The 21494-nt window shown below is 34.9% G+C and overlaps 1 protein-coding gene across 1 annotated transcript in view; it reads right to left on the reverse strand.

Moving 5' to 3' along the window:
- Positions 1-21494, reverse strand: part of STXBP5 (syntaxin binding protein 5) — a 170574-nt gene that overhangs the window by 6260 nt on the left and 142820 nt on the right. The window contains exons 26-27 of the mRNA XM_040448625.1: positions 16046-16157; positions 1363-1583 (exon numbers count right to left, since the gene is read on the reverse strand). Coding sequence (XP_040304559.1) covers positions 1363-1583; positions 16046-16157 — 333 coding nt within the window. The remainder of the gene's footprint in view (positions 1-1362; positions 1584-16045; positions 16158-21494) is intronic.

The following is a 21494-nucleotide window of genomic DNA, read 5'->3' on the forward strand; positions in this document are numbered from 1 at the left end:
GAAATTTCCTGAGCCCATAGTCTTGAGCTAGGCACTATACAGCAGTCTTTCCTGACACGACTTCATCTGGTTCTCACAACTTTATGGGTTAGAGATTATTATTTTCCTCATCTTATAAAGGAAGAAAATGAGGCTCATATGGGTTACCCAAGTAACACAAAAGTGAAACTGGTATCTCAGCACACATAGTCTTATACAAGAACCCATGAGCTTAACCACCTCAATGTATTGTCTTCACAGACTCTTAAATACGGCTCACAAACATTTGGTACAAGGGAAAAGCTAACAGTTTGAGACAAAGCTCTTGGCTAAATATTTAGAGTGTGGATATTGTGAAATCAGCTCAAGTGTTATATGCATTAGAGATCGCAGTCAGATGCAGGGTTATGCCAACAAAACTCTTGACCTAGATTGAAGGTCACGAGCCTGTATCTGAGGTGTGTGTCAGCACTGTGAAAGCATCTCCAAATCTCTTTGAAGCCCTGGACAAATCTCTCCCAGGTCAAGTTACCTCTTTCACGCATTCCAGATGTCAGCATTCTTGAGCAAGGAAAAGATGACTTTTGAATGAAAAATTTAAAGAGCTACTGCTGATAGATTGGTTATTCAAATATAAAAATAATTTTAATAAGGTTTCTTCAGGTAACAAACTAAAAACGTCCTCAAGGGATAGGCCAGGAACTCAATGTGTACAGCAGCCCAGTGGAAAGCATCAAGGACAGGCAGACTATGTGTCAAAATGAAGATGTAGAGTCTACCGAAGGGGCCTTTAAATCCAATTTTTTAAGTGTTCTTATGCTGGCCAATAAAGCATATTTGTAAGAAGGCCAGCTAGGGGTCCCTTCTTAAAGTATCTGTTTCTAAGATCCACCATGATTTCTGAATTCATCAAGATGAATTCATTGTAAAAATCCATCTCATTAGCCCTCTGGATGAATTGGTCTACAGACAGATTTAGTATTGTCTACTTGAATAAAAATGGTTGCCAATTTTAGTTATTTAGATCTAAAGAATCAAGAGAGGCAAATTATTTCCTTTTCTAGAAATTAGTAGTAACATCTGGGCCTTCTGCATTCTCTAAAAACAGTTGCAAAGCCATTGGTTTTATTTACAAAATTTACAAAAAGCCTGAAGGTGAGCAGGTTCCTTCAAAATTTATAAACTTCAGTAAGAGAACAAAGGCTACTGAGACATATCCTTGTCGTGGTTCCCTCTGGTGGCAAGAATCAGGAACTTGATTGTACAGAGAATAAATGAAAGTTCTCCTATAGAAATATAATAGCTATTAAAAGAAAAAAAAAACAATTTTCATACTTGCTTCACCTAGATTATTTTGTTTAAATATTTGTCTGCTAGACATACCTCATGAGCATGTTTAGAAAACGAATCTGCACTAGACAACATAGCTGCGGTTCTTTCTTCCAGATCACCAAGCTTCTGCCCTCTTTCATCTAGGGCCAACCTGGCTCGTGCTAATTCACCGACGACTCCAGATGCTGCCCCTTTCACACCTTCGATGCCACCTGGGCCAGGGATATGCTGTGCAAGACTCCTTGAAGCCTTTCCTGAGGACGATTCTCCAACTGAATGATTTGATAAATGAAAGAGTAACTCAAGAAATGAAAATTTTATTAATATATATGATATTAGTATACATGATAACATTAAAACACAATTTTCAGGTTGACATTGACAATAAATTGAAATATGTATATATTCACTTTATGTTTTTCATTATAATGATTTTAATAATTTTTTAGTTTTTTAAACATGTAAAAACAGAATGTACATTAATAGTGTCCTCTATACTAGTTTATGTCACAAAACTTGTGTAAAAAGGTACTAATAATTCTTTCTTGCAATGAATAATAGGTATACTGATACTAGTTTACATAACAGTAAAAATTACTTAGGTGTGCAAAAAATTAAAGATAAATTAAACATACAGATTTGATTTAGTTTCTTCCATGCTTTCTTCTCATCCTTTAAATACTGTGCTTAGGTTTAGAAGTAGAGGAAAATGCAGAATTCATTTATTATTCTACTTTAGTCTCCAAAAGTGTAGATACGCTGAATCTCTTTCTTTCTCTCCATTTATCTTGTCACTTGCAAACAGACCAATTTTTTTCCCTTCAAAAGATCTCAGGAATTCACTGCTTCCTTTCCCTCCATAATCCAGACCTTGATTCCCTAATATCTAGGTTACTGTAAAAGTCTTACATTATGTTAAAGACTGAGGTCAGATTTCCCCTCTTCCCTCAGCATACATTTCTTTCGCTGGAAATGTAATTCACATACCATAAAATTTGCCCCTGAATAATTCAGTAACTTTTAGTTTATTTAGAAGGTTGTTTAACCACCATCACTATCTAATTCCTAGCATTTTCATGACTTCAAAAAAATAAATAAAACAAAAAAACCAAAACCAAAAAACAACCCCATCCTTATTAGGAGTCACTTTCCATTCCTGCTTCTTCTCAGTCCTTGGCAATCAACAATCTACTCAGTCTTTATAAATTTTACTATTCTGAACATTCATATAAATGGATTCATACAATATGTGGTCTTTGTATCCAGCTTCTTTCACTTAAAATAATGTTGTCAAGGCCCAACATGTGGTAGCACACATTGGTACTTCATCCCTCCTAATGACTGAATAATATTCGATTGAATGGATATATGACATTTTAGCAGTTCATCAGTTGATGGACCTTTGAGTTGTTTCTACTTTTTGGCTATTATGAATAGCTGTTAATGAACATTTGTACAAGTTTTTGTGTGAACATATATTTTCAATTCTCTTGGGTGTACATCAAGGAGTGGAATTGTTGAGTCATGTTTTAACTTTCTGAGGGACTTTCAGCTCTCCAGAGAGATTACAGCATTTTTATATTTCTACCAGCAATGTAGGAGATTTTCAATTTCTCCACATTCTTGCAAACATTTATTTTAAATCTCTTAATGTTTTATTTATTTTTGAGAGAGAGAGAAAGCAGATACAAGCGGGGGAGGTGCAGAGAGAGAGGGAGACAGAATCGGAAGCAGGCTTCAGGCTCTGAGCTGTCACTGGAGAGCCTGACGATGTCGGGCTGGAATTCGTGAACTGCGGGATCATGACCTGAGCCAAAGTCAGACAGCTAATGGACTGAGCCACCTAGCTGCCCACCCCCCTTGCAAACATTTATTATTGAACAGATTTTCAATGACAGCCATTCTAGTGTGAAGTGGCATTTATTTGATTTCCACTTCCCTAATGACAAGTGATGATGTATATCTTTTCATGTTTATTGGCCATTGGTATATTTTGTCTGGAGAAAAGTCTATTCAAACCCATTTAAAAACTGGGCTATTTTTCTTTTACTGTTAAGTTGTGAGAATTCTTTACATATTTTAAATACTAGACTCTTACCAGATTCCAGATATGTCACATATAGGATTTGTAGTATTTTATTACTATCTGTGGGTTGTCTTTTCATTTTCTTGACAGCGTTCTTTGACTTTTAATTTTAATGAAATCCAATTTATTTTTTTCTTTGGTTGCTTGTGATTTAGATGTCACATCTAAGAAACCGCTGGCTAATCTAAGGTCACAGATATTTATACCGATGCTTTTTTCTATCACTTTTACAGTTTTAGCTCATACATTAAGGTCACTGATCCATTTTGAGTTATGTATGGTATGAGGTGGGGAAACAACTTTATTCTTTTGCATGTGGATATCCAGTTGTCCCCACCATCTGTTGAACAGACCATTCTTTCACCTTTGGATTTTCTTGGCATTCTTGTAGAAAACCAATTAACCATACATGTATGGATTTATTTCTGGATTCTCAATTCTATTCCATTGATCTATATTACCTGTCCTTATGCCACTACTGCACTATCTTGATGATTATAGCTTTGTAGTAAATTTACAAATTGAAACGTGTGAGTCCTCCATCTTTTTTCTTCTTTGAACAATTTTTGTGTATATGTGGCTGTTTTGGATCCTTTCCATTTCCATGTAAATGTTAGGAACAGTTTCTTTCTTCAAAAAAAATAGTTGCGATTTTGACAGGGATTGTGTTGAATGCACAGATCAACTTGAGGAGCATGGCCATCTTCCCAATATTAAATCTTCCAATCCATGAACATAGAATGTCAATCCACTTATCTATGATTTAATTTCTTTAAGTGATGTTTTTAAGTTTTTAGTGCATTTTACACTTCTTTTGTTAAATCATTCCTAAGTACTTTATCTTTTTGATATTATCAGAAATGGAACTGTATTAAATTTTCAGTTTCTTCACTGCTAGTATATGAAGAAAAGCAATTGATTATTTACATTGATCTTGTACCTTGCAATCTTGCTGAACTTGTTTATAATTTATATATACGTATATAACATATATATATAAAAATATAAAACATACACATATAAAATATATATATAACATATACATAAATGCATATAACATATACAGATATATATGTATATATATTATTTGGGTCTTTATCTTCTTTCAGGAGTGGACACCACTCCTCTCAAAGATGACCATAATCTAATTCCTGGAACCTGTGATTGTTACCTTACATAGGAAAAGGAAGTTTGTTGATATGATTAAGTTAAGGACCTAGAAATAGATTATCCAGGTAAACCCAATGTAATCACAAGCAAAGAGCTTTTCCTAGCTATGGGCAGAGAGAGAGATGTGGCTTCAGAAAAATAGATGCAACAAAGTTGCTATCTTTGATCCTTTAGGGCGATTACATCCTCTTATCCTTTGTTATCTTCTTTTTTTTAAATTTTTTTTAATTTTTATTTCTGATAGTGTTTACTTGTGCCTTCCTTTTTTCTTGCTCAGTTTCACCAGAAATTTATCAATTTTATCAGATTTTTAAAGAATCAACTTTTGGTTTGGTTGATTTTTTTCTACTGTGTATTTATTTACTAAGTCATTACTGTCTTATTATCCTCTATTTTCTTTGGTTTATTAAATGCTGTGTTTTCTATCTTTTTGAGACAGCTGTTCAGTTCACTCACTTTTATGTTTTCTTTTCCTAATAATATTGTATATATACTAATCAATATATACATTTTAAGTGTTTATTTATTTTTTGAAAGGGAGAGAATACAAGCAGGGGAGGGGCAGAGAGAGAAGGAGACACAGAATCTGAATCAGGCTTGAAGCTCTGAGCTATCAGCACAGAGCTTGACATGGGGCTTGAACTCATGAACTGCGAGATCATGACCTGAGCTGAAGTCGGACAATTAACTGACAGAGCCACCCAGGCGCCCCTATAAATATCAATATTGCTTTAGATGCTTACCAATGATTATGAATTGACACATGGGTTATTCAAAACTGTATTAATTTTCAAACATGGCATTTAAAATTAGCTTTGTTACTAATTACAAGCATAACTGCATTGTGATTAGATCACAAACAATTAACTTTAATCCTTTGAAATTTAATTTTTAAAAAACTGTCTAACACATGGTCAACTTAAAAAAAAAACAAGTTTTTAAAATGGAAGTTTCAAACATAAAGGAAAGTACAAGAACTGTATAAAAAACATCCATATACTCATTATCTAATTTTGGTAATAGGTAACATTTTTTGACATATGAGTGTCCATATGTAAAATTTTTGAATATTTAAAATTCATTATAGACATTATGACATTTTACTCAAAATAATTCAGCATACATCTGTAATTTCTCTACAAATACATTTTATGACCATTCTGTCTGTGCTTAAAAATAATGTATTCTGCAATGTTCTGTATCTCTTCATTAGTTTTAATTTCATTAATTGTTTTGTTCATGCCTTCTATATCCTTTACTGACTTTACTGCTGTCTGCTTTTGTATCTCAATCAATAGGCATATTAGCAGTTCCCACTATGATTGGGAAATGGTCTCTCTCTTCTAATAGTTATATGAATTTTTTAAAATATATTTTTTAGTGAAATTATAAGGTATGGGGCACCTGGGTGGCTCAGTCGGTTGAGCGTCCAACTTCGGCTTGGGTCATGATCTTGCTGTCCATGAGTTCAAACCCCGCGTCGGGCTCGGTGCTGACAGCTTGGAGCCTGGAGCCTGTTTCAGATTCTGTGTCTCCCTCTGTCTCTGCCCCTCCCCTACTCATGCTCTGTCTCTCAAAAATAAATAAACATTAAAAGAAATATATAAGGTGCACTCAATGAATGCACAAAACAGATGGGATAAATAGAAAACACATAAAGGATGGCAGACTTAAATATGAATAACCATAGTAATTATGACCTTAATTTAAAAGGCAAAGATTGGGGTGCCTGTGTGGCTCACTTGGTTGAGCATCTGACTCTTGACCTTGGCTCAAGTCATGACTTCACGTTCAGAAGATGTGTCAGGCTCTGTGCTGATGGCATGGAGCCTGCTTGGGATTCTTTCTCTCCCTCTATCTCTGTCTCTCCCCTGCTTGTACACACACATACTGTCTCTCTATTTCAAAATAAATATTAAAAAAAGAAATTATAACATGCATCCTTAGCTTATTAAAAACTGTTAGATACTCTTTTTTTTTTAATTTTTTTTTCAACGTTTATTTATTTTTGGGACAGAGAGAGACAGAGCATGAACGGAGGAGGGGCAGAGTGAGAGGGAGACACAGAATCGGAAACAGGCTCCAGGCTCTGAGCTATCAGCCCAGAGCCTGACGCGGGGCTCGAACTCACAGACCGCGAGATCGTGACCTGGCTGAAGTCGGACGCTTAACCGACTGCGCCACCCAGGCGCCCCCTAAAAAACTGTTAGATACTCTTAAAAAATCTCTTTAAAAATGCGTCATCTCAGATCACCTTAAATTCAATTACTCTTTGTGACTCTCTTGATTTTATATGATTTTTTGTGTATTTATGTATTTTTTATGTGTACTATTTTTCTTTGTGTTTGTATATTGTATACACATACCATAAGACTTTGCTTTACAGTTGTAAACATTATATTCATTATATTTATGCATGAACTTATTACTTTCTTTCCAAAACATTGTTTCCTGCATCTCTGACATTCCATGGAGGATTAGTACAGCCTTTAGAGTTTCCTTTAGTGTGGTGGCAAGTCTTATTCATTTATTCGCCTAAAAATGTCTCATTCCTGAAGGCTATTTTCTTTGAGTATAGAAATCTACATTAAGTACTGTCTTCTGTCAACATACAGAAGATCATCCCATTATCTTTGGTTGTTGAGAAATCAGTATATAGCTTGTTAAAGGATACCTCATTTTCTTCTAGCCACCTCAAATATTTTCTTTTTTGTCTTTGATATACTCTATTTTCATGTGACATATATAGCTGTGAATTTTTTAAAAAATATCCTTGGAATTCATTAGGTTTTTTGACTGTGTGAATTGGTATCGTCTATCAATTATGAGAGATTTCCAACCATATGTCTTTATATATTGCTTCTTCTTCACATTCTTTCCTCTTTCTTTCTTGAGAAGTCTAAACACTTGTTAGAACTTCTCACTGCAACTTCTATTTCTTTTATCTTCTTTGTATTTTACATCTTTTTGGTTTCTCTGTGCTACATTCTGGATCATTTATTTTGCCTATTTTCAAGCTATGTAATTCTCTCTTCAGTTGTGTAAAACTGGTGGTTAAATTTATCTACTCAGCTTTTAATTTCTGTTTTTGAATCTTTCAGTTCTAGAATTTCATTTTAGTTTATATATTTGTTGTGTTGATTTTTATAATTTTCAGTTATCTGATAAAATGTTCAGGCATGGTACTTATGCTTACAAACATAATATACATAACTATTTTATAGTTTGTGTCTGATAATTCTAATATTTGAAGTACCTGTGATTCTGTTTCTGCTTTTTCTGTTTCATTGTTCATGGTGTTGGTCACTAGTGTTGCTGGTTAACTTGGATGACATATTTGAAAATTATTTCTAGAAATAATTTGAGGATTTGCAATATGTAACCTTCCATTAGAGAACATTTTCATTTGCTTTTGCCAGATGTTGAGCACTTGAGCAGTCTGCAAAAATACTTAAATAAGGTTGAAAGTTTTCTGGTACACTCAGATAATTTAAAGCTAATCTGTCTGTGTGTAGGAGGGCTAATTTATTTCCAGATCACCTTTAGTCTTAAGCTGTGGCCTTTTGGTTCCTTGCAAAGAGAAGTTGTTTAATAAGATCCCCAGTCTTGAGAGGAGTGAAGATGGCAGAGAAGTAGGGGCACCCTGAGCTTTCCTTGTCCCTCAAACAGAGCTGTACTGAGTCAGATCACCTGGAATACCCAGGAAATTGATCTATGAACTGGCAGAAGGATCTCCATGGTTGGAGGGAGACAGTGTGGCAGGTGCGTGGAAGTGAATTGGGGGAGAGAAAAATGGTGGTGCATGGAAGAATCCTTTCCATGGAAGACAAAAGGGAGAGAAAGAGAGACGGGTTGAGACAGTGTGACACTGGGTTTGCACAAGAGGAAAACCATTCTGGACCATGGACTGGGGAAGGAGTGTCACAGGTTGTTGTTTGTTTGTTTGTTTTTGCAAACAGCACACGGAGCTCACACTCTGAGGTTTCTGAAGTGTGCAACTTTCTCCAGAGCAGAGTTGTGGTGCACATTCCTGGGGAGAAGGAGGGAGCTGGCCCCGGAGTACACAGCGTGGTGTAGGGATCTCCTGAGCTGGGGCGCACTGGGAGAGAACAGTCCCCTTCTTGGACTACTTTTGGAAGAGGTTATACTGCTTCTCCAAGGACAAAAGACCTGTAGGCACCAGCAAAAGGTGCCTTCATCAGCAGGGGACAGAGGTACACCCAGAGGGCATATAACCTTGTTGCTGCTTTTAGTGGTGCTGCACCATAGATTCCGTGCACTGTGCAGGCATGGGATTGTCTTTCAGAGACAAGGGACATCAGATGCAGCATGGAGAGGCTGCGGTGCCAGATCCTTTAGGATTTTGAGTTTTGAATCCCAGGTGTGTGCCAAAGAAAAACGCAGGACAGCTGTGATGCAGGGTGAGCTGACTGCCCTTGCTATTCTGTGAGGGTTGCCTGAACAGCAGAGAGTGTGAGATCCCCCATCTGGGGACAAGAGACTGGGTGGTGTCATTATCCCCAAAACACCAACGCAGTGGGACATCAGAGAGCAACACAGTGGCCCCCAGTGGAGGTGGGACCAGTTGACACCAGACCCCCACCCCCTGTGCCTGGCCACTGTTCATTTACTGGGGCAAGACAGTGATTCTGAGCCAATCAATGCAGCAGGCCTCTCCTCCAGGAGACCAGCACAGACAGCAACCCCCTGCACCAAGTGCACTGAAAATGAGGTGCTTCAATACACCTGCAGATCTGATGAAAACAGGACCAGGCTTACTTTTTTTTTTTTTTTTTTTTTTTTTTTTTTTTCCTTTGGAATCAGGCTCATAGTTTTTTGTTTGCTTTTTTCCATTTCCTTTTCTCTTTTTTAATTGGATCAGTCTTCTTCTTTTTTTTTCTTTTTCTTTTTCTTCCTTTTTTCACTTCTTTTTCTTTGGAATCAGGCTTATAATTTTTTCATTATCTGTTTTTTTTTTTTCCCCATTCCTCTTCCTTTCCTTTTTGGGATCAGGCTTTCCCCTCCTTATTTTTCAGGCTTATTTTAACAAACAAATGAAAGCACACCTAGTTAAAGGCTCAAGTACTCCCCACTGCAGGTAAGGAGGACTCCTATAGAGGACTGACCAGTGGGAAAGAGCAGCCAAAACACAACAGCAGAGTGCACACAGCATATACCAGAAAAACTTCCTGAAGTGCTAGGCCCTGGACAGTATATGACCCCTTTATAATACAGCATTACTCTCAGATACAGGTAACATAACATACTTTCAAAACATGCAAAAGACAGAAACTAAGCCAAAGTGACAAGATGGAGAAATTCTTCCCAAAAGAAATGTTGAGAAGAAATCACAGCCAGGGACTTACTCAAAACAGAGATAAGTAATATATCTGAACAAGAATTTAGAACAACAGTCATAACACTACTAGTGGGCTTGAAAAAAGCACAGAAGACACAAGAGAAATCCTTGCTACAGAGATCAAAGACCTAAAAGCTAGTCAGGCTGAAAGAAAAATGCTATAACTGAGACGCAAAACCTACTCGATAGAGTCATGATGAGGACTGAAGAAGCAGAGGAGAGGATAGGTGATAAAATTATGGAAAATAATGATACTGAAAGGAAGAGGGAAAGAAAACTATTAGATCACAAGGGGAGACTTAGGGAACTTAGTTATTCCACAGAGTGAAACAGTATTTGTATTATAGGAGTCCCAGAAGAAGAAGAGCGAGAAAAAGGGCAGGTTTATTTGAACAAATCTTAGCTGAGAACTTCCCTAATCTAGGGAAGGAAACAGACATCCAAGTCCAAGAGGCACAGACGACTCACCTTAAACAAAACAAAACAGAACAACAGGTCAACACCATGACACATCACAGTGAAACCTGCAAAAAGCAAAGATACAGAGGGAATTCTGACAGCAGCTAGGGACAAAAGGTCCTTAACCTACAAGGGTGGACACATAAGGCCAGAAACAAACCTGTCCCTTGAAACTTGGCAGGCCAGAAGGGAGTGGCAGGAAATATTCAATGTGCTGAATAGGAAAAATATGCAGCCAAGAATCCTTTATCTAGCAAGGCTGTCATTTAGAATAGAAGGAGAGATACTTTCCCAGACAAAACTAAAGGAGTTTGTGACCACTAAACCAGCCCTGAAAGAAATTTTAAGGGGTATTCTTAGAGTGGAGAAGAAAAAAAAAAAAAAAAAAAAAAAGACCAAAGCAACAAAGGCTACAAATGACCAGAGAAATCACCAGAAACATCAAATCTATAGGCAACATAATGACACTAAATTCATATCTTTCAATAATTACTTTGAATGTAAATGGACTAAGCGCTCTAATTAAAAGACATAGGTATTAGAATGGAAAAACAAAACAAAACAAGATCCATCTATATGCTGGTTACAGGAGACTCATCTATCATGCTAATGAATGTCAAAAGAAAGAGTAGCCATCCTTGTATCAGACAAACTAGATTTTAAAATAAAGACTGTAACAAGATTAAACCAGATAGACTGAACAGATAGATTCAGACATTTCATCCTAAAGCAGCAGAATACACATTCTTCTCGAGTGCACAAGGAACATTCTCCAGAATAGATCACATACTGGGTCACAAATAAGCCCTCAACAGGTACAAAAAGATCGAGATCATACCATGCATATTTTCAGATCACAATGATATGAAACGTGGAATCAACCACAAAAAAAAATTTGGAATGTCTTCACATACATAGAGGTTAAAGAACATCCTACTAAAGAATGAATGATTGGGTTAACCAGGAAATTAAAGAAGAAATAAAAATATACATGGAAGCAAATGAAAATGAAAACACGACAGTTCAAATCCTCTGGGATGAAGCAAAGGCAGTCCTAAGAGAAAACTATACTGCAATTCAGGCCTATCTCAAGAAGCAAGAAAGGTCCCAAATACACAATCTAACCTTACACCTAGAGGAGACAGAAAAGAAACAACAAATGAAGCTGAAAGCCAGCAGAAGGGAAACAAACAAAATTACAGCAGAAATAAATGACAGAAACAAAACCAGTAAAACAGATCAAAGAAACTTAAGAGTTGGTTCTTTGAAAGAATAAACAAAATTGATAACCCCCTAGCCAGACTTATCAAAAAGAAAAGAGAAAGGACCCAAGTAGATAAAATCATGGATGAAAAGAGATCACAACCAACACCACAGAAATATAAACAATTATAATAAGGGAATACTATGAAAAATTATATTCCAACAAACTGTGCAATCTGGGAAAAAATTGGAAAATTCCCTTTTTTTTTTTTTTTTTTTTTTTTTGGAATTTGGAAACTCACAAATAACCAAAACTGAAACAGGAAGAAATAGAAAAGTTGAACAGACCCATAACCAGCAAAGAAATTGAATCAGCAATCAAAAATCTCCCAATAAACAAGAATCCTGAGCCAGGTGGTCTTCCCAAGGGAATTCTACCAGACATTTAAAGAAGAGTTAATACCTATTCTTCTTAAACTGTTCCAAAAAATAGAAATGGAAGGAAAGCTTCCAAACTCATTCTATGAAGCCAGAATTATTTTGATTCCAAAACCAGATTCCATTAAAAAGGAAAATTACAGGCCAATATCCCTGATGAAACTGGATGCAAAGATTCTCAACAAGGTATTAGCAAATGAAATTCAACAGTACATTAAAAGACTAATTCATTGTGATCAAAAGGGATTTACTCCTGGGCTGCAGCGTTGGTTCAATATTCACAAATCAATCAATTTGATATACCACATTAATAAAAGAAAGGATAAGAGCCATATAATCCTGCCAATAGAACCAGAAAGTGTTTGACAAAATACAGCATCAATTCTTGATAAAAACTCTCAACAAAGTAGGAAGTGATGGAACATACCTCAACATCACAAATGCCACATATGAAATACCCATAGCTAATATCATCCTCAATGGGGAAAAACTAAGAGCCTTTCCCCTATAGACAGGAACAAGACAAGGATGCCCACTCTCACCATTACTATTTATTTAACATAGTATTGAAAGTCTTAGTCTCAGTAATCAGACAATAAAAAGAAATAAAGGGCATAAAAACTGGCAAGGAAGAAGTTAAACTTTCACTATTTACAGATGACATGAAACTCTATGTAGAAATCCCAAAAGACTCCACCAAAAAATTGCTAGAACTAGTACATGAATTCAGCAAAGTTGCAGGATGTAAAATCAATGTGCAGTAATCTGTTGCATTTCTGTACACCAATAATGAAACAACAGAAAAAGAAATAAAGGAATCAATTCCATTTACAATTGCACAAAAACAGCAAGATACCTAGGAATAAACCTAACTAAAGAGGTAAAAGACCTGTACTCTGAAAACTATAGAAGACTTATGAAAGAAACTGAAAAGAACACAAAGAAATGAAAAAGCATTCCATGCTCATGGATTGGAAGAACACTGTTAAAATGTCTATACTACTCAAATCAATCTACACATTTAAAGCAATCCCTATCAAAATACCACCAGCATTTATTGCAGAGCTAGATCAAACAATCCTAGAATTTGTATGGAACCAGAAAAGACCCCAAATAACGAAAGCAATCCTCAAAAAGAAAAACAAAACTGGAGGCATCACAATTCCAGATTTCAAGCTATGTTACTAAGCTGTAGTCATCAAGACAATATGGTACTAGCACAAAAACAGACACATAGATCAATGCAACAGAAAAGAAAACCCACAAATGGACCCACAACTATATAATCAACTCATCTTTGACAAAGCAGGAAAGAATATCCAATGGAAAAAAGATAGTCTCTTCACCAAATGGTGCTGAGAACACTGGACAGCAACATGCAGAAGAATGAAACTAGATCACCTTCTCTTACATACACAAAAATAAATTTTAAATGGATGAAAGACCTAAATGTAAGCCAGGAAACAATCAAAATCTAGAGAGTAACACAGGCAGCAACCTCTTTCACCTAGGCCGTAGCACTTTTTACGAGACATGTCGCTGAAGGCAAGGGAAATGAAAGCAAACATGAACTATGAGGACTTCATCAAGATAAAAAGCTTCTGCACAGTGAAGAAACAATCAACAAAAGTAAAAGGCAGCCTACAGAACAGGAAATGTTTGCAAACAACGTATCTATGAAGTATTAGTATCCAAAATCTATAAAGAACTTATCAAAATCAACAACCAAAAAACAAGTAACCCAGTTAAGACATGGGCAGAAGACATGAATAGACACTTTTCCAAAGAAGACATCCAGATGGCTAACAGACACATGAAAAGATGCTCAATATCACTCATAATCAGAGAAATAGAAACCAAAACCATGATGAGATACCACCTCACATCTGTCAGAATGACTAAAATGAATCACACAAGAAGCAACAGGTGTTGATCCCCCTTTCTCCACATCTTCATCCTCTTGCACTGCTGGTGGGAATACAAACTGGTGCAACCACTCTGGAGAACAGTGTGGAGGTTCCTCAAAAAAACTAAAAATAGAACTACTCTACAATCTAGCAATTGCACTATTATGTATTTACCCAAAGGATACAAAAATACAGATTTGAAGGGGCACATGAACCCCAATGTTTATACAGCAGCATTATCAACAATAGCCAAACTATGGAGACAGCCCAAATGTCCATTGACTGATGAATGGATAAAGAAGACATGGTGTGTGTGTGTGTGTGTGTGTGTGTGTGTGTATACATATATATATGTATATACATATACATATATATATGTGTATATATATATATACACATATATGTACGTATATATATATATATATATAATATTACCCAGTCATCAAAAAGAATGAAATCTTGCCATTTGCAATGATTTGGATGGAACTAGAATGTATTATACTAAGTGAAATAAATCTTTCAGAGAAAGACAAATATATAATTTTTACTGATGTGAAACAAAACAGCTGAACATACGGGAAAGAGGGGAAGAGAAGAAAGGGAAAAAAAACCACAAGGGACTCTTAAGGACAGAAAACAAACTGAGAGTTGATGGAGGGACATGGGTGGGAGATGGGCTAGATGGGTGATGGGTATTAAGGAAGACACTTGTTGTGATGAGCAGAGGGTGTTGTATGTAAGTGATGAATCACTGAATTCTTTTATTTTTTATTTTTTAAAAATTTATTTGTTTTGAGGGAGACAGAGAGACTGTGAGCAGGGGAGGGAGAGAGTGAGGGAGAAACTCAAGCAGGTTCTGTGCTGCCAGTGCAGAACTCGATGTGGGGCTTGAACCCACGAAACTGAGAGCATGACTTGGAGCTGAAATCAAGAATCAGACTCTCTACTGACTGAGCCACCCAGGCACCCACTGAATTCTACTTCTGAAACCAATATTGCACTATATACTAACTAAAATTTGAATTAAAAAAAATTGAAAGTAAAAACTGTAAAAAAAGGGAAAAAAAAAAGATCCCATCCTTGTCTGTTCTAGGAGCCTGCCTAGCTCATATGAACACAGTTTAGTATCTCAGCCTCCTGCTTCAGATTAGCAAAGCACTCCAGAGGAAGATTGGCTTCAGTTTTTTAGGTTCAGCACTCTGGGTTCCCATCCTTCCCTATGAATAGTGTTCTTTACTATACCATTAGCTCTTTGATATTTTAAAGAATTAAAAAAAATACATTTTTAAAATTTTGTGTTACTCTATCACAAAGTGAGACTGTTATTCCAAATTATCAGCTGCCCATAGCTTGAAGAACAGTCTTCATTTTTCACAATGAACTAAAACTGACTGATTCCCAGCACCAAGATGATTGATCAATCACCTGGAGAAGTCCTGAAAGTTAAATTGCACTGCACTGCAACTTAATGATATTTAATCTTATAGTTTTTCTAATTAGTCAAGCAAGCACAAAAGGAAAATTCTAACGTATCTTTGCAAAACAGAAAGAGAATAAAAGGAAAAAAAATAAGGATAGATAACAGCTATTTGAAAGAAAGGTCAAACATTCAAGGATTCATTAGCTCATTCAAGGACCAATTTCTACTCTGTGCCAATTATGTGGAAGGTAATAAATGAATGAGATTTTGCTATTTTAAGTAACTTTTTACTGCAATGAGAATAGTACTAGAGGTTTCCTAAGATAAATGTTTAGGTAAAACACTTTTTCAAAGTTAAGGTCACCAAATAAAGTTAATAATAGAATTGAAATAATAAAAGATCATATTTAATGAAAATAAAGAAAATCCTTTCTAAATTATTCATTAAGTTGTGAATACTCATTTTTAACCACCCAAACCTATTCTGATCTTGGTTCCCTGAGCAATATATTCCCGATACTGGTTAGAATGACCAAAAAAAAAAAAATGTCCTTTTGCTAAAAACATGGATATATTAACTGTTGTGACAAAGAGAAAAAGGTGAACATAATTTATGCATGTAAGAAAAGCCTACATGGCTTGAATGCTTCAGTTTTACAGATATAATATCCAAATTAAATCAGTCAACTTACACAGTTCTTCTCTATCAAGAGATTGTGCACCACCTCCGAATAAGCCTTTAAAGAATCCCCTGTTTGGTGCTTCAGGTGTTTCTACAGGAGTGAAGAGTTCGCCCAACATCTCCTTTAAAATCAAAACAAATTGTAATTGGTAAAGTTACAGGGAGACTAAACTATAATTCACAAAACCATCACTGCAAATTCTGCAACTTAAGCTTATAACATTACCTGTTGAGATTCAGAAACAATTAATGAGCATATTTCAAGTGATCAGATCTAGTACATACTTAGTCAAACAGTTAAGACTAAATTGACTAAAATGAACTTGCTGTTTGCTACTTTGTCTAGATTATTTTCATCACACTTCAAGCAAAGATGATATTCCTGCTTAAACTGTAAGAGGATTCCAATCTTTATGACAACATTATCCCTTAATTCTTAATATCAAGAATTGATAACTGGATTAATAATTAGGTCTTCCTACATTAGAAAGAAGAAAAGCTACTAGTAAGATGAGAAGTTTAGTGTAATGATGATACATGATTTTGGAATTATCACTTTCAGCTGAGTCAGAAAATTAATAACTTAGAAAGACACATCAACTTCTGTTTTCATAAATATAGCCCAGGAAAAGAATTATGCCAACATACACCTGGAACTCCAGAATTCTGGTAGGGAGATTGAAAGGCTTCTTTCTGCCTTGTCTGAAATTACTGTCACTACTCTTCAGAGCACAGAAATGGTAAAACTACCTCAGGAGACAAGAAAGGTTGCTGACATATTAATGATTTTGTAGATAAATAGAGAGGGAAGAGGAAGTTCTATAAAAGAAGGAAAGCAGCAACATTATTTATAAGGCAGCTCCGGGAAGCTTTAAAAGCAAAATAAAACTATAGTGAACTTTGGAGGCTGCACTTCTGCCCACTGATGAGAAGTAGCTATGATAAAAAAGACAAGTACATTATTGGTTCCAGGTAGGAGTTCTGCTGTATCTGATTTTACACTATTATAGTTGAAAATGAAGTATGTATTTTTTGATTTCCTTAGGGCTGGGCTAAGAAAGTTAACGATGAATGTCCAAAGACTTTACTTTTAAACATATTCATATTAATATTGTCTCTCCAACCAGATTATAAATGGAAGAGAGAACTGTTAACACTATATAACACAGTTTCACCTACAATGTTGAAGTGGATTGAAACGTATACATTTTAGTTTTCTTTCCTCCAAATTTCTACAAAGTGGAGTACAACTGGAATGTAAAATTTCCTTTAGTCAATAAAACAAACTTGTTGGGGCGCCTGGGTGGCGCAGTCGGTTAAGCGTCCGACTTCAGCCAGGTCACGATCTCGCGGTCCGTGGGTTCGAGCCCCGCATCGGGCTCTGGGCTGATGGCTCAGAGCCTGGAGCCTGTTTCCGATTCTGTGTCTCCCTCTCTCTCTGCCCCTCCCCCGTTCATGCTCTGTCTCTCTCTGTCCCCCCCCCCAAAAAAAAAAACAAAAAACGTTGAAAAAAAAAATTAAAAAAAAAACAAAAAAACAAACAAAACAAACTTGTTAAAACTCACCGTAGAAACGGATAATGATTATTTAATTCAAATTTATATTAGATGATATAACAAAGGTGATTTCCAATCATTTTTATACTGTGCTATACAGATTCCCATTTAAACTATATTTATTAAATTGATACAACAAAAAATGGCAAACAGCTACCATTTGAGTGTCTTTTATGCTAAATCAAGAGTAATATGACATAAAATGAGTGACAGTATAAAAATATGCATTTTAAAGTTTATTTTAAAATTATGGTTTAGAATTCTGAATTTATTTGGTGCTTAATAAGCTTACAATTTGATAAATATAAAGAAATATAAAAAAAACAAACAGATTATAGTTATAAATGAAGAGTCACTTATAGTGGAGAAATGACTGTCTGGAACCAGTATAAACTTTGGAACCACATAGACTTGGGTTTGATTCTCATCTCTGCCTTTTACTCACAGAGGAATCTTATGCAAATCAATCTCTCAAAGAACTGGTTTCCTCAACTTTAAAAAGAAAAGATAATAACACTTACCCTCAGGAATGTTATCAAGATTAAAGATAATGAACAACATATAAAGGGCCAAGAGTAGACACTCAATGATATAAACACTAAAATTAGAGAAAAAACTCCTTTCACACAATTAAAGATGAAACAAATTATAAAATACAGAAATTACTTATCAAGAGATCAACAATATGAATAGATTATCTTTAAAGGAAGGTTAATAGGGATTTCTTAGAGTCTGCAGTCTCAGTATTAAGATTTGGGGAGAAACACTGATATCAAAAAAGTATGTATTACAAAACTATTAAATAGTATCTGTAGATTTTTTGCTTGTGCTTAAATAAGGATTTTACTGGGGAAGTTGGATGGTTCAGTCGGTTGAACTTCTGACTCTTGATTTTGGCTTAGGTCAGGTCATGATCTCAGTTTTGTAAGTTCAAGGCCCCTTGTCAGTCTCCATGCTGACCCTGCAGAGCCTGCTTGAGATTCTGTTTCTCTCTCTGCTCCTCCCCTGCTCACGTTCTGTCTCTCTCAAAATAAATAAATGAACTTAAAAACAATTATTAAAAAAAGTAAGGATTTACCTATGATTAAATTTACTATTTAGAATGATTAATTTTAATTTCTAGTGATGCTGGTGAAATCTAAATTAGGTTTGTATTTCCTATGATATCTTTCTACATCTAGTAACAGTAAATTAACTATTGTTAGATTCATTCATAATAGTGTTATCAACAGTTCACTTTTTTTTTTTATTGTGGAGTTGTATTCTACTGTATGGATATACTATAATTTGATTTTTCATTCATCTGTTGATGGACACTTGGGTAGTTTCTGGTTTTCTGGCTAGTGCAAATAAAATAGCTATGAATATAATTTCCTTTTCTCTTGAGTTAAAAAACTAAGAGCAGAATGGCTGGGTCTTTGGTTTTTAAATGTTTATTATGAATGTTTAACTTTTTAAGAAACTGTCTTCCAAAGTGGGTGTACTGAAGCAGTGTAGACCTTTTACATCCTTGTGAGAACGTGGCATGGTATTCTTTTTACAGCCTTTCTAGTAAGTGTTTAATGGTGTCTCATTGTGGTTATAATTTGCAGTTCTGTAAGGCCTAAGAATATTGAACATCTTTTCATGGTGAAGCATCTGTTCAAATACTTTGCCCATGTTTTTATTGGGTTGTTTTATCTACTTTCTGAGGACTTTTACAGAATCTTTTACATATTCTGGATTTAAGTCCCTTATGGATATATGTTTTGTCAAGGCTTTCTTCCAGCTTGTGGCTTATCTTTTTATTTCTTAAATGTCATTGAAGAGCAGAAGTTTTACATTTTGTTGAAGTTGTCAATTTGTTCTTTTATGGGCAGTGAGTCTGGTGTTGTAGTTAAGAAATCTTTGCCTAACCCAAGTTAACAAAAATCTTCTCTTATATTCCTTTTAAAAGTTGTATAGTTTTAGAATTTACATGTAAGTCTATGATTCATTTTGAATCAAATGCTGTATATATTGTGAGGCACGAATTAAAGTTCTTTTTTTTTATTTTAATTTCCAATTTTTCCAGCATAATTTGTTGGAAAGGCACTCCTTTCTCAGGTGTATTGCCTTCATCAAAAATCAATTGTCCATATATATGAGGGTTTATTTCTGAACTCTATATTCTGTTACATTGATCCATTTATCTAATTTGATGTCAGTATCATGTTCTTTTTATCACCGTAGCATTATAACTCCTAAAACCAGGTGGTATAAGTCCTTCAACTTTATTCTTTTTCAGAGTTGTTTTGCCTATTCTAGGTCCCATGAATCTCTATAGGAATTTTAGAATAAACTTATCAATTCTTATAAAAAAAATCCTACTGGTATTTTGTTTGAGATTGCCTCAATATAGATCAATTTTGGGAAAACTGGTATTTTAACAATATTGAATTTTCTGACCTATGAACAAAGTACATATTTCAATTTATTCATGTCATTAAAAATTTCTTTCAGTGTTTTGTGATCTTCAATGTACAGGTCTTTGATATTTTTTGTCAGATTTATCCCAGTGTAGTTCATATTTTTTGTTGCTATTATAGATGGTGCTTTTTAAATGTCAATTTCCCAATGCCCATTGCTAGTATAGAATTTTTTTTTTTTTTTTTTTTTTTTTTTTTTTGCATATTGATCTCATACCCTGCATCCCTGTCAAACTCACTCATTATTTCTAGTAGGCTTTTGGATAGATTTCCTAGATAGATGATCATGTCATCTATGAGTAACAGCAGGCTTACTTTTCCTTTCCAACTGAGATGCCTTTTCTTCCTTTTTCTGGCCTGAATGCACTGGCTAGAACCTTAAATACAATAATGAATAGAAGTTTTGAGAGTGAGCATCCTTTTCTAGCTCCTGATTTTAAGAAAAAATAATTCAGTATCTCATCACTAAATATAATGTTAGCTGTAGATTTTCCCTAGACGTCCTTTAAGCTCCCTTTTATTCCTTCTTTGCTGAGGTTTTTCTTCTTTTAATTAAGACATGGATGTTGGATTTTGTCAATTGCTGCTAGCTTACTAATATGATGAAATTACACTGATTGATTTACAAATGTTAAAGACAATTTTACATTCCTGGGATAAATCCCACTTGGTCATGATGAATTATGACCAGAATTATCCTTCGAAATACTGTTGGATTCGGTTTGTTAAAATTTTGTTTAGAATTTTTAAACCTGTATTTGTGAAGTATATTGGTCTATATAGAATTTTCTTGTAATGTATATCAATTTTTCATATCATGTTAATTGTAGCTTCTAGAATGAGTATGGAAGGATTTTTCCACTTTGAGTTTTGAGTTTTGTGTAGAACTGGTATTTTTTACTCCTAAAAATGTTGACAGAAATCACTAGTGAAGCCATCTGGGCCTGCAATTTTCTTCTCAATTATTCCAATAGATATTCTTCAGGTTATCTATTTTTGTTTTTTTTTTTTTTTTTTTTAGTGATCTTTGGTAATTTGTGTCTCTCCAGGAATTTGTCTGTTTCATCTAAGTTTTTGAGTTAATTGGCATAAAGTTGTTCATAATATTTATTACCCATTTTAATATTTGTAGAATATAGTAATGCCACTTCTCTCATTCTTGACACTGGTAATTTGTAACTTCTCTCTTAATAATCGACTGGCCTGAGATCAATTTTATTGGTTTTAGAGATCAAGTTTTAGTTTTATTGATGTTTTTCTACTGTTTCCTTGTTTCTACTTCTGTTTACTATTTTCCACTTGGATATTTATTATTTTCTTTCTTGTGCTTACTTTGGGTTTAAGTTGCTTTTCCTTTCCAGTTTCTTATAGTGGAAACTGAGGTCACTGATTTGATGTTTTTTTTGTTTTTTTGTTTTTTTTTTAATATAAGTGGTTTAGTGCTACAAATTTGTCA

This window comes from Herpailurus yagouaroundi, unplaced genomic scaffold, assembly GCF_014898765.1.
Source record: "Herpailurus yagouaroundi ecotype Mexico unplaced genomic scaffold, PumYag 198, whole genome shotgun sequence".
In the NCBI taxonomy this organism is placed as follows: domain Eukaryota; kingdom Metazoa; phylum Chordata; class Mammalia; order Carnivora; family Felidae; genus Herpailurus; species Herpailurus yagouaroundi.